Below are 12,840 nucleotides of genomic sequence, written 5' to 3' on the forward strand. Positions count from 1 at the left end.
CCCGGGAAGCCCAGAATAAAAGTTATTCTCTATAGTACCTTTGTAACTTAATTTTTTAAACTGATGACAAAAGGTTATTTGTGGTTATAATTTAATTTCTAAAAATCCAGAGAAAATTTTAATGAATGTGGTGTATTTTCTTATTTATGTAACAAGAAAGACATTTCATCTTTTATGTGGAACAAAACTCCAGCCCAAATAGAGGTAAAAATATTAGGAAGTGACTAATAGAATCAACAGAAAGTCTGGAAAAAATGGCGAGTTTCCTGTTTTGTTTTTTTAAAGGGAGTAAGGAAAGCACTTTAATATATCCTAGACCTTCCCATCACCATGATTACTCTATTGTGCTCAGTCTCTAAGTCATGTCCAACTCTTTGCGACCCCATGGATGTTAGCCCACTGTCCATGGGATTTCTCAGGCAAGAACACTGGAGTGGGTTGCCATTTCCGTCTCCAGATTACTTTACGAGGAAACCAAAATTATATATAAAATTAAGTGGATCTCAGTAAATGGCCCTAAAAACCTTTCATGTTTTGCACTTTAATTTTAGTATCATCCATCCGCCATCTTCCAAGTCTTAAAATTATCCATAAATTCTAGTCTACAAAACTCAGAGCAGGATCAATTTGTTTTCCTAGGAATTAATTAGATTTCCATCCTTGAACTGTCCACAGCACTCAGTTCATTTACTGGCCTGCATTTTCTAGTTACATTTTCAGTTTTTGTGTTTTCAGAGCCTCCCCACCCCATTTTCTCTATTTGACAAATATTTATTTAAGTATTCTGCTGAACTAGTCACTCTGCCTCTTGGGTATTGTGACCAAAACTGATGTAAGCAAATTCATAAAGGCTATTATCACTTAACACTTAAATTTGCCCCTAAGCCTGTCTTGGAAACTCTTTTGATAATCTTTATGTCTGTCTCCCATTACATGGGCCTTGAATCAAAATGCTCTGTAGAACCTTTCAGTCAGTTCAGTCACTCAGTCATGTCCAGCTCCTTGTGACCCCATGGACTGCAGCACGCCAGGCTTCCCTGTCCATCACCAACTCTCAGAGCTTGCGCAAACTCATGTCCATTGAGTTGGTGATGCCATCCAACTATCCCATCCTCTGTTGTCCCCTTCTCCTCCTGCCTTTAATCTTTCCCAGCATCAGGGTCTTTTCCAGTGAGGCAATTCTTCGCATCAAGTGGCCAAAGGATTGGAGTTTCAGCTTCAGCATCTGTCCTTCCAATGAGTATTCAGGACTGATTTCCTTTAGGATAGACTGATTTGATCTCCTTGCAGTCCAAGGGACTCTCAAGAGTCTTCTCCAACACCACAGTTCAAAAGCATCAATTCTTCAGTGTTCAGCTTTCTTTACAGTCCAACTCTCACATCCATACATGACTATTAGAAAAACCATTTCTAACCTTTACAAGCCCTAAAAGAGATTGATGCTATCAACTAGTGAAATCTTGGTTTTCTTAACCTTTCCTTAATCTATCACAACTCAGAAATACTTGGAGAAGCAAAAACTTCCAGTGATTTAAAAGACAGCAGGGAAAGACACAACCATAGAAATAAAAATATATTACTAAACAACTGGTAACTTAACAAAATAACTAGAGGTAATAAAAGTAGGTATTTCTGGGAATGTATGCTAAGTGATTTTTCTTTTCTTTTTTTTTTTTTTTTTGACTATGTGATCTTAGTTCCACAACAGGGACTGAACATGGGCCCTCCCCATTGAAAGTGCAGAGTTCTAACTAGACCATCAGAGAATTCCCCCAATTTTTCTTTACATATTTCATTGTTTATAAAATGTCTATAGTGATCATGAGGTGTTCTTACCAGAAAGAAAATGCACAATCTGGAGAAAATCTCCTTCTTTGATGGCACTCAAAACACAAGTTCTACCTTAACTCTTCATCTGAAACTTATAAAATAGGGACACATCCAACCTAGATAAAATGGTGACACTCTCAACACTTCTGTCACTTATGTTCTTCCCTCAAAATGGTAATTTTTTTCAGATCATATATAACCATATTTAAAAAGGCTGATCATATTTAAAAATAAGATCATGCCATCACTTCATGGCAAATAGATGGGGGAAGAATGGAAATAGTGAGAGACTTTATTTTCTTGGGTTCCAAAATCACTGCAGATGGTGACTGCAGCCATGAAATTAAAAGATGCTTGCTCTTTGGAAGAAAAGCTATGACAAACCTAGACAGCGTATTAAAAAGCACAGACATTACTTTGCCAACAAAGGTGTGTATAGTCAAAACTATGATTTTTTTCAGTAGTAATGTATGGATGTGAGTTGGATAATAAAAATGGCTGAGTGCCAAAGAATTGATGCCTTCGAACTGTGGTGCTGGAGAAGACTCTTGAAAGTCCCTTGGAAGGTAAGGACATCAAACCAGTCAATTCTAAAGGAAATCAACCCGGAATATTCATTGGAAGGATGGCTGCTGAAGCTGAAGCTCCAATACTTTGGCCACCTGATGAGAAGAACTGACTCACTAGAAAAGACCCTGATGCTGAGAAAGACTGAAGGCAAAAGGAGAAGGGGATGACAGAGGATGAGACAATTGGATGGCATCACCGACTCAGTGGGCATGAGTTTGAGCAAGCTCCGGGAGTTGGTGATGGACAGGGAAGCCTGGTGTGCTGCAGTCCATGGAGTCGCAGAGTCGGACACGACTGAAAAACAACAACAAAAATGCAAGAAATGTACAGAAAGTTAATTCCTCCAGCAAGTACACTGTGCAGAAAAAACTTACTATTAACAGATTGGTATAATCTTTCAGGATTTAGGAGATATCAGCATAAGCATCTCCATGTAAATGGGAAAAAGAAAAACACAAATATGTCTTGGTATAGCCCATCTTCTAGATCTTAGATATCTTTCCACATCAACACACAATCCTAGTTTTACCAGCTTAAAGGTTATATAACATTACATTCTATGTCACCATGATTATTCAACCAATCTATTATTATTTTTTGATGTAAACCATTTTTAAAGTCTTTATTGAATTTGTAACAATACTGCTTCTGTTTTATGTTTTGGTTTTTATGGTCGAGAGGCATGTGAGATCTTAGTTGCCCAACCAAGGATCAAACCCATACTGCTGCATTGGAAGGCAAAGTCTTAGCCACTGGAATGCCAAGGAAGTCCCCAACCAATCCCTTATTAATAAATATATATGCTGTTACCATTCCAGCATGAATAAAAAATAAGAAATAAAATTTTTCTGTTGTATAGTCACTAAGTTGTGTCTGACTCTTTTGTAACAGCATGGACCCACAAAGCTCCTCTGTCCATGGGATTTTCCAGCCAAGAAAACTGGAGTGAGTTGCCATTTCCCGCTCCAGGGAATCTTGCCAACCCAGGAATCAGACTCAGGTATCGAACCCAGGTTTTCTGCATCTCCTGCGTTGCAAATGGATACTTTACCGCTGAGCCACCTGGGAAGCACAAGAAATAAAATCACTCTATATATATCTTACCAAAAAAAAAAAAATATATATATATATACATATATGTGTGTATATCAGCAATAAACCTACTTGAGAAGGTTTTTGCTGTGACAGTGTAGCAGATCACCTTTGATCCTAAATGGTTAAAATACCTAAGAAGTCTTGTTCTCCTTAAGAGAATGAGAAATGAAAACAAACAGCTTCTGTAAGAAAATATAATGACCAGGACCAAAACAGTAAGTTACAGCCTTTGCTTCTGACTTCTTCAAGAAAAACATGTAGCATTTCAGAAACAATTACAACTTTCATCTATTATTTTACAGATTTTCAAAAGCTTCCAAAAGGAAGATGATGCCTCACCAACCCTCTTTCCCCAAATGCCTCTGGCAAGAACCAAGCAGAAGCCCGAGAACAAAGGGGAGAGACATTGCATTTAACAAACTGGCTAAATATTTAACAAACCAGTCACTTTGTATCTCTGGGGTATACTTTAAATGATATTTTCTTTACACATTTCCTGTTTTTCATATTTTCTATAGTACTCATCAGGTGTCCTTATTAGAAAGCAATTTTCAGTTGTACATTACAATTATCTGAAGGCGCTTTTTTAAAGATATTGTTGCCTGGGTTCCTCTCCAGATAAGTCAAAATCCTTGGGGTTAGGGCCCAAGTATCAATTACAAAGCAAATATTTATTGTAATAAATGCATGCAGATAAGGGCACAAAGTTTACACATCCAGGTCAAGAAACAGCATTCTAACCTCTCCTTCCAGTCACTGTCTCTTCCCTCCTTCCCAGAGGTAACCGTGATCCTCACTTCTAAAACCACAGATGGGCTCTTTTGGAAATTTAATGAAACAGACTCATACATCATGAATTCTTTTATGGCTAGTTTTTAAAAAATCAACATTTTATTTGTGAGATTCATCCCAGTTGCTGTAGTAACCACTATTCACTCACTTCCATTGTTGTATACATCACGAAATAAATGTACCACAATGTATTTATCTATTCTGTTAATGAACACTTAGATTATTTCTAGTTTGGAGTAATTATAAATCACTCCATTTAGGCATTCTTGTATGTATCTTTTGGTGTACATGTACACATTTCTACTGGGAGAACCTATGAGTAGAATTATCAGGATACAGGGTTTACTTATGTTCAATTTTAGTAGGTACTCTCCGAGTTATCCAACATTGTTTTGCCAATTTTGACCCTCATCAATCTATGAGAGAGCATTTCAGTAATCCAAGATGCTCACCAACACTTGGTAAGAATAGTTTGTTTTACTTATTGGCTATTTAAATATCCTCTCTATGAAAGGGTCTTGTTGTCTAGCGTCTCAGTTGTGTCCAACTCTTTGTGACTTCATCGACTGTAGCCCACCAGGCTCCTCTGTCCATGGGATTTCTCAGACAAGAATACTGGAGTAGGTTGCCATTTCCTTCTCCAGTGAAAGAGTCTATTCAAGCCTTTTTCCCATGTGAAAAACTGGATTATCTGTCCTTACTGAATTTTAGGAACTCTGTAGGCATCACTGATATGAGTATTCTGTCAGATATGTTGCAAATATCTTCTCCACTCTTATAGCTTGTCTTTTCACTCTCCTGTTTCCTTGAGATGAAGAGAAGTTTTCGTTTTAATGTAGTCCCGTTTCTCAAGTTTTTCCTTTATTATTTTAAAGAATTATCTGCCAAAATAATTCAAGATTATAAAGATACATTCCCCATGTTAACCTCTAGAACTTTGTTCTACCTTTCACACTGAAGTCTAAAATCAACCTGAAACTGACTTTTACACAGGGTGTGAGGCTAGAGTCAAGGTTCATTTCCCATAGGAATATCCTGCTGCCATAGCAACTTTGTTGAAAGTAGTTTTCCTACTGCTCAGAAATTCCACCTCTGACATAGGTCAAGTGACCAGGTGTGGGTTTCTGAACTCTTAACTTTGTACCATTGCTCTATTTGCCTATCCTAACATCAATATCACAGTCTTAATTTCTGCCCTAAATTTGTTCTTCAAGACTGTCTTGACTATTTTTTGCCCTTTTTCATTTCCACATAAATGTTAGAAACCAACTTGTCAATTTTCACAAAACAAAACAAAAACCTGTAGAAATTTGATTGGGATGGCACTGAAAGTATTAATTTAGGAAGAAATGATATCTTTATAATATCTTTATAACATGGGATTCTTCTGTGATTTTGAGATATCCCTCTATTAAGTTTCTTAATTTATCTCAAGAACATTGTATAGTTTTCTGTGTAGAGATGTTTCATATTCCATTATAATCATCTCTAAATATTTAATGTTTCTTGATGGTATTATAAATTTGCTTTTTATATTTCAATTTCTAGTTGTCTCTTTATCAACATGCCTTTTTTCAAGGCACTCCAGGTGATTCTAATGTTCTGCCAGGTGTGAGAACTCCTAACACAATGCTTGATGAACCAGGGAAGGATAATTATATTTTTTCCTACCCTTAGTTACCTTTATCTAATTTCTGTGTGAAAATTCTTTGGCAGCATTACACAGGCAATCCAAGAGCCATTTCACAATTTTTATAGAAGGTTGCATGTTAAACCAGTTATGGTTTGAGTCCTGACTTGCAGGGCTTTGTCATATTTGATATTCCAGGGCCTCAAACAGTCCCAGGCAACTGACTGGCATGTGATAAGTGTTTGGTAAATGATGGCTGAATTTTGTGACCTTGGGCAAGGAATTATTTCCTCTGGACCTCAGTTCCCTCGTGGTAAAATGCAGGCAACTGTACTACATACATCAAATGGCTGCTAAAAGTATCAAATGGGAAAAATATTTGTAAACTATCCAGTACTGCACAACAAAACATCATTATTAACTTCCATTAGCTTTCCAATGTTTCAGAGGTTCATGTAGTTACCAATAAAAAAATATGAAGGCAGTCAGTATGGTTCTGTTACAAATACACTAGTGAAAAGAAGAGGTCTAACATGGATAAATGCCCAGCACATCCATTATAAACAGCCTTGAGAAAGTGACTTCCATAGAGTGACAGGGAAAAACACTGAAAGTCAAGACAACTAACAATCCCGCCTGGCAGAAACTGCATTCAATCACTACTCATAAAAACATATATGGCAAAAGAAGACACGCATACAAAACACATCCTGAAGAGGTTAACAGGAACTTAACTGCACCTCAAAGTCATCTGGAAAAGGATGCATCAGAAACATTTTATGAGGGATATTTAGGTCTTATGACTTGGGGGTGGGTGGGAAAGACAGCACATCAAAGGATATTACAGGGCAAATGGCTATCAGGAGACGGAGCACTCAGGTTGTAGCTCTTCTGTAAAAAGCAGTACCTCTGCCTTGTCTGCCAAAAATATTTCTTGCCATCTAACCCACAGCAGGGGATCCTTTTCTATTTTCATAGTCTTCTTCCTTTCCTACCCCAGAGTCATTTTTTATTTTCAATATGTGTGTGTGGAAAAAAAAATGTGCGCGTGTGTGCGTGCGTGCTCAGTGGCTCAATCATGTCTGACTTTGCAACCCTATGGACTGCAACCCACCAAGCTCCTCTGTCCATGGGATTTCCCAGACAAGAACACTGGACTGGCTTGCCATTTCCTCTTCCAGGGGATCTTCCCAACCCAGGGATTGATCAAACTCATGTCCCCTGCATTGCATGTGGATTCTTTACCACTGAGCCACCTGGGAATGCCTTCTTTCCAATAATACCTTTCTAAAAGGAGCTGCCTAATTCCAATATTTTCCTTTTCTTTCTCAATCCGAACCTAAATGTGCAACCTTAACATTTTCCAACTCTTCCTTTTTACTATTTTACTAAAACATATCTCTTTACGTTTGTGCTTTAGCACAACAAATTGTAGGAGAGATCTGTCAACACTTCATAATTCTCTTCAGATGGAGTATTAAAAATAGTTCAGCCACTTGAGCTGGCTGGCATTCAACTGTCCTCCCAATTTCTCACTGATACCTTCTTATGGATTTTCATTAGCCCTAAAAGATGAAAAGAAACACAAACATATACACACTTTTGAGAGAAAGTGAACACTTGCAACTAACTACACAAGTGGCCTGCAAGGCACTTGAGAAGGTTCAAAGGGCATGATGCTAAACTCCAATTACTGGGTAAGTTCCATGTGAGTTACTAGTTATGAACCTGAAATAATACTGAATTAAAGGTGTTAAGGGTAGCAGGGAACCGGGACTCCAAGAGAAGGGAAAACTGTTTAGATGTATGATTCATCTCCTGTGCCCCACTGGTCACCATCCTCAGACATCCTAGAAACTCAATCTGCCACCTTTAAAGTTTCCCTTAGCTTCTAAACCACCACACAAGGTATCAAATTAGCTTATCCTGCTATAAAATGGGTAAATCCTTCTAACCTATGGCACTTGCTCCCTGGTGGCTCAGTTGTAAAGAATCCACCTGCAACGCGGGAGACCTGGGCTCAATCCCTGGGTTGGGAAGATCCCCTGGAGAAGGGAAAGGCTACTCACTCCAGTATTCTGGCCTGGAGAATTCCATGGACTGTATAGTCCATGGGGTCGCAAAGAGTTGGACACGACTGAGCGACTTCCACTCACTCACTTCACTCAAGTTACCAGAATCTTCCAATAAAAATCCAGCCGTTTTCCAGGAGGATCATGCAAGTGCTGAAGTGTCTCTGTTAATTCCCACTCTGATCTCTACCTGACAGATGTGGAGAATATCAGGTTTCATTACTGCTCAGCAGTCAAGTTCCCACATGCTGCCCTTCTTCTACCCAGAACAACAATACTGATGCAAAGGCAGAAGAATAACGTGGCTGAGGAAATGCTAGTGGCTGTAATCACAGAAAGGAGGTGAGAAACAGCATCTGAAAAACATTAATTTCTCATAAATTACTTCACGAGTCTGATCATCTGCACACTCTAATCTCTCAGACTCTTCTCCTTGGAAGAATGGAGCTGGCCTGATGAGGAAGGGAGAAGAGATTCTATTTCAAGGAATAAGAATTCAGAGAAGAATTAAGGGTAAAGCACCATACTAAATAAAGCATTCTCATTGGAGGGCAGCTTTGTAGAAGGGGAGGACCATGAAATTTACATGACACACGGGTTCATAGCTACCTGTGCCCCACTGAGCTGTTTACTCCTGCAGTGAGCATCATCCTGGGTCTCAGCTTCATCCTCCACCAGCAAGGGACAGTAATTATCTCATAGGGTTGTGAGGCGTAAACAACACTGCCATGAAAAGCACCTGGCACATACTGCACGCAGTGAATGTGAGTGCCTTGTTAGAAACAAGGCTTTTTTTTTCCTTCTTCTTCAAAAGTATAACTGCCCTTTTCAGCTTTGGTCTTAAGTCCTAGGCAAAAATTCTAGGATTCAGTTTGCACAGAACGTTTCACAGATAAGCATTTAGAAGCACAATCACATTTATTCAGAAAATGTCATGTTTCAGAATTATAACTAGTCTCTTAAGCTCAATACATAACCAAAATACTCTTGACCTCACGACACGGAAAAGCACATGATTATCAGCGTGGTACAATTACTGCTTTTTACAGTTTACATTAACAAAACACCAACTAGTGCTAAGATCCAGTCACCAAACACATGACCTATGAACTGAAGTCCCATTCTGGGTTCACTTTTCCTCTGAAACTCCGCCGAGGATAACGAATTTGAAAAGCATCTAGATTGGGGGAGTACAAGAACCGCGGTAGCTTGGCCTTATCAAGCTTCGCAGTCCAGAGGTTCAGATGAGCCACTTGCGAGCAAGAGGGTGTTTTACGGTGTTAAATTAAACCTGCAAACATGGCTACGCCCTAAGGGAGAGAATAATGTGTCTGAACAAGCGGGTTTCCTATCTCTTCTCATTTCCCCAGTATAGATTAGGAGGTTGGCAGTAGGGCCTTCTTAGCCAATAGGACTTGCCTCCTGCAGGAAAGGATCTCGATCCATTCCTGCCAGTTCTGAACGCACCGCCTCCCCGGCGTAGTGGACTGACCCCAAGGGCCGATTTTGACCCTGCAATAAATGCAAGACCAAGTTTGGGTTGCAGAAGTCAGGAGTCCCCGACCTTACCCTCGCTGGAGTTTCCGACGATCTCAGCTCCGCCGGCCGCCCGGGTTACCGAAGCCAGCACCACGATGAGAAGCAGCCGAAGGAGCCCCATCGCTGCCCGGGCCGGGCCCCGCCGTCTCGCCAGCGCTACCCTGGGTCGCCCGCGCCTGGGGCCATCACTTCTCAGATGCACTCGCTGCACACCTGCTAGCCCCGAAGAGCGCGCGCGCCCGGGGCCCAGCAGACCGTTCCAGTTCCGGCAATTAGCCCGGCTGCGCGGCCTCGCACCCCCTCCAGACCTTCACGTCACGGCGGCTGGGCCTCGGGGGCGGGGCCTGGGCCGGGCCTGGGCGGGGGCGACCGGGGCCGAGGGCGGGCCGGGGCGGGGCCGGGAGCCGCGCGGGATCCAGGGGCTTGTCAGGGCAGCGCGAGCCTCGTTTCGGCTGGCCAAGCATCTCAGACTCCCACCCAGGGGGCATCGGCGACTTCAGGAAGTTCTCTGGTGTAACCTGTGTCTCTCAACTTTGGTATCTTTGCACTTACGAAAGCCACCGTTCGAGGAAAAAAAATAACCCTTTCTTTTGCGGCCTAACGTCTCCCGGTACCACGTTTAACGGTCCTTTGCAAAAGGGAAAAAAAGAGGAATCTGGTGATCAAAACGCTAGAGATGATCGTTTCTCCCTGTCGCAATTACCTTAGCCGCCAGGAGAGGTTAATATGAAAATGTGGGGGCGATGCTGTGTCTGTAGTACTTATTGCGATAGTGATGAGCGCCACGTTTAAAATTGAAGTTTAGTTTTCTCCAAGCGAAGACTCAAGACCTTCATCTGAACTTCCTCTCTCAAATTTTATACCCGAGGGCTGTTTAAAGAACAGTGGTCCATGTGATTAGATGGCTCGCGAAACGATGGTGGAATTAGGTTTATAGATTTTAAGTTATTTGGGGAAGAGTGCCCTGCTTTATTTTTCCTGCTCTTTCACTTTTTTGAGGATTTCCCTGGTGGCTCAGACGGTAAAGCATCTGCCTAGAATGCGGGAAACCCGGTTTCGATTCTGGGGTCAGGAGGATCCCTTGGAGAAGGAAATGGCAACCCACTCCTGAGCGACTTCTCTTACTTTTTCAGTTATGTATTTCAATGAACAATCATGTTGAAAGTTACATATTTGGTTAATCCACTACTAAACTAAAAACCCGGAGAAGGCAATGGCACCCCACTCCAGTACTCTTGCCTGGAAAATCCCATGGATGGAGGAGCCTGGTAGGCTGCAGTCCGTGGGGTCACAAAGAGTTGGACCCAACTGAGCGACTTCACTTTCACTTTTCACTTTCATGCATTGGAGAAGGAAATGGCAACCCACTGCAGTGTTCTTGCCTGGAGAATCCCAGGGACGGGGGAGCCTGGTGTCTATGGGGTCGCACAGAGTCAGACACGACTGAAGTGACTTAGCAGCACAGCAGCAAACTAAAAACCTATAGCAATCACCATAATATTAACAGGCACAAGTCTTTTCCTGTCCTTCCTCTGCCTGGTCTAAATGTTCACAGCTGCAGTACTACTGTTTATTCCTATGGTTTTTATTACTGTCCTCATTCCAGTAACTCTCAATAGATGAAATACCAAGAGGATGATAGGAGCAATTATAAGGGTAGCATTTGGATCCACGGATGGAGCATGCAATAAACTGTGTCTGATAACTGATTAACTGTATCAGGGAGGGAGGATTACAACTCTCACATTGTCACAAGATCTTAAAAGAGCTAGAGGAAATACATGTTAAAAAAAAATTGGGACTTCTCTGATGTCACAGTGGATGAGAGTCTGCCTGCCAATGCAGGAGACATGGGTTCAATCCCTGGGCCAGGAGGATTCTAAAGCTGTGACTAAACCCATGTACCACAACTGCTGAGTCCATGTTCTAGAGCCGGAGAGCCAGAACTTCTGAGCTCACGGTGCTGCAAGTACTGAAACCTGTGCTTGACAAGGGGTGAGGCCACCCCAATGAGAAGCCTGCACACCACAACTAAGAGCAGCTCCCACTCTTCAACTCTAGGAAAAGATGGCTAGAAGTAATGACCCAGCATAACCAAAAAATAAATTATATATCTCAGCTCTCCCACTCTTTTAAGAATTTATTTGAGCAAAAATCTCTTGGAATCTGGCAGCATGAAAGTGGAGGAACTTACTAAGCTAAAAAGCAAAGGAGGAAGCCATAAAGAAAAAGATGGGTAGATTTGGCTTCTTAACATTGTTAATTACATAAAAGTCAATAACACCATAAGCAATATGATCAAGTTGATAGCCAAAAATAAAAGTTAGCAAACAATATGAATAGGGAATCTTAAAAAAATAAAAAGAAACACAAATGCCCAATAAACACATGAAAAATAAGTTCAAATTTACTAGTAACAAACATACATACAAAATCAAGTCAAGAAACTAAGCTGCAAATATTTTAAAAGAACAAGAACTTTGAATAAGGATGAAAGATTTGAGAAGACATTCTATGATGGAACTGCTAAGTCACTTCAGTCGTGTCCAGCTCTGTGCGACCCCATAGACGGCAGCCCACCAGGCTCCCCCGTCCCTGGGATTCTCCAGGCAAGAACACTGGAGTGGGTTGCCATTTCCCTCTCCAATGCATGAAAGTGAAAAGTGAAAGTGAAGTCGCTCAGTCGTGTCCATACTCTTAGCGACCCCATGGACTGTAGCCCACCAGGTTCCTCCGTCCATGGGATTTTCCAGGCAAGAGTGCTGGAGTGGAGTGCCATTGCCTTCTCCGAGCAAAAAGAACTAAAACAGCCTAAATCCCCAATAATACGGAAGTAATTAAATAACTTGTAATGCATCCATGTGATAGAATACTGTGTAGCCCATCAAAAATCATGCTTTAAAAGGCAACTGATTGATCAGGAAATGTTTATGAAAAGACAAGTTAAAAAGCAATAAAAAAAAATATATATATATATAGTATAAGCTTTATTTGTTTTCTTTTTGATATGCATTCATGTTTATATGTCAGAAAGTTTGAAAGAACATTATCACAATGTTTGAAATAGATTATCTCCAGGTGATTGAATTAAAAATAATTTTCTCAGACTTCCCTGGTGGTCCAGTGGTAAAGAATCTACTTGCCAATGCAGGGGACACTGGTTCGATCTCTGGTCTGGGAAAATTCCGCATGCCTCAGGGCAACTATGCCTGTGGGCCACAACTACTAACCTCATGTGCCACAACTACTGAAATCCACAAGCCCTAGAGCCTAGACTCTGCTACCAAGAGAAGCCACTGCAATGAGAAGCCC

The 12,840-nt window shown here is 41.0% G+C and overlaps 2 protein-coding genes across 4 annotated transcripts in view; one reads left to right on the plus strand and one right to left on the minus strand.

The window, feature by feature from the left end:
• TM7SF3 (transmembrane 7 superfamily member 3) overlaps positions 1–9,862 on the minus strand; it is a 41,598-nt gene extending 31,736 nt beyond the window's left edge. For 2 of the 3 annotated variants that reach the window (XM_055572472.1, XM_055572483.1), the window contains exon 1: positions 9,559–9,862. In XM_055572472.1, the coding sequence (XP_055428447.1) occupies positions 9,559–9,649 (91 nt within the window). In that variant the 5' untranslated portion in view covers positions 9,650–9,862. The remainder of the gene's footprint in view (positions 1–9,558) is intronic. The other variant, XM_055572462.1, reaches the window with a different exon arrangement.
• Positions 1–12,840, plus strand: part of MED21 (mediator complex subunit 21) — a 115,233-nt gene that overhangs the window by 86,155 nt on the left and 16,238 nt on the right. The gene's annotated exons all lie outside the window — the stretch shown is intronic.

The sequence above is a fragment of the Bubalus kerabau genome, chromosome 1, assembly GCF_029407905.1.
Source record: "Bubalus kerabau isolate K-KA32 ecotype Philippines breed swamp buffalo chromosome 1, PCC_UOA_SB_1v2, whole genome shotgun sequence".
In the NCBI taxonomy this organism is placed as follows: domain Eukaryota; kingdom Metazoa; phylum Chordata; class Mammalia; order Artiodactyla; family Bovidae; genus Bubalus; species Bubalus kerabau.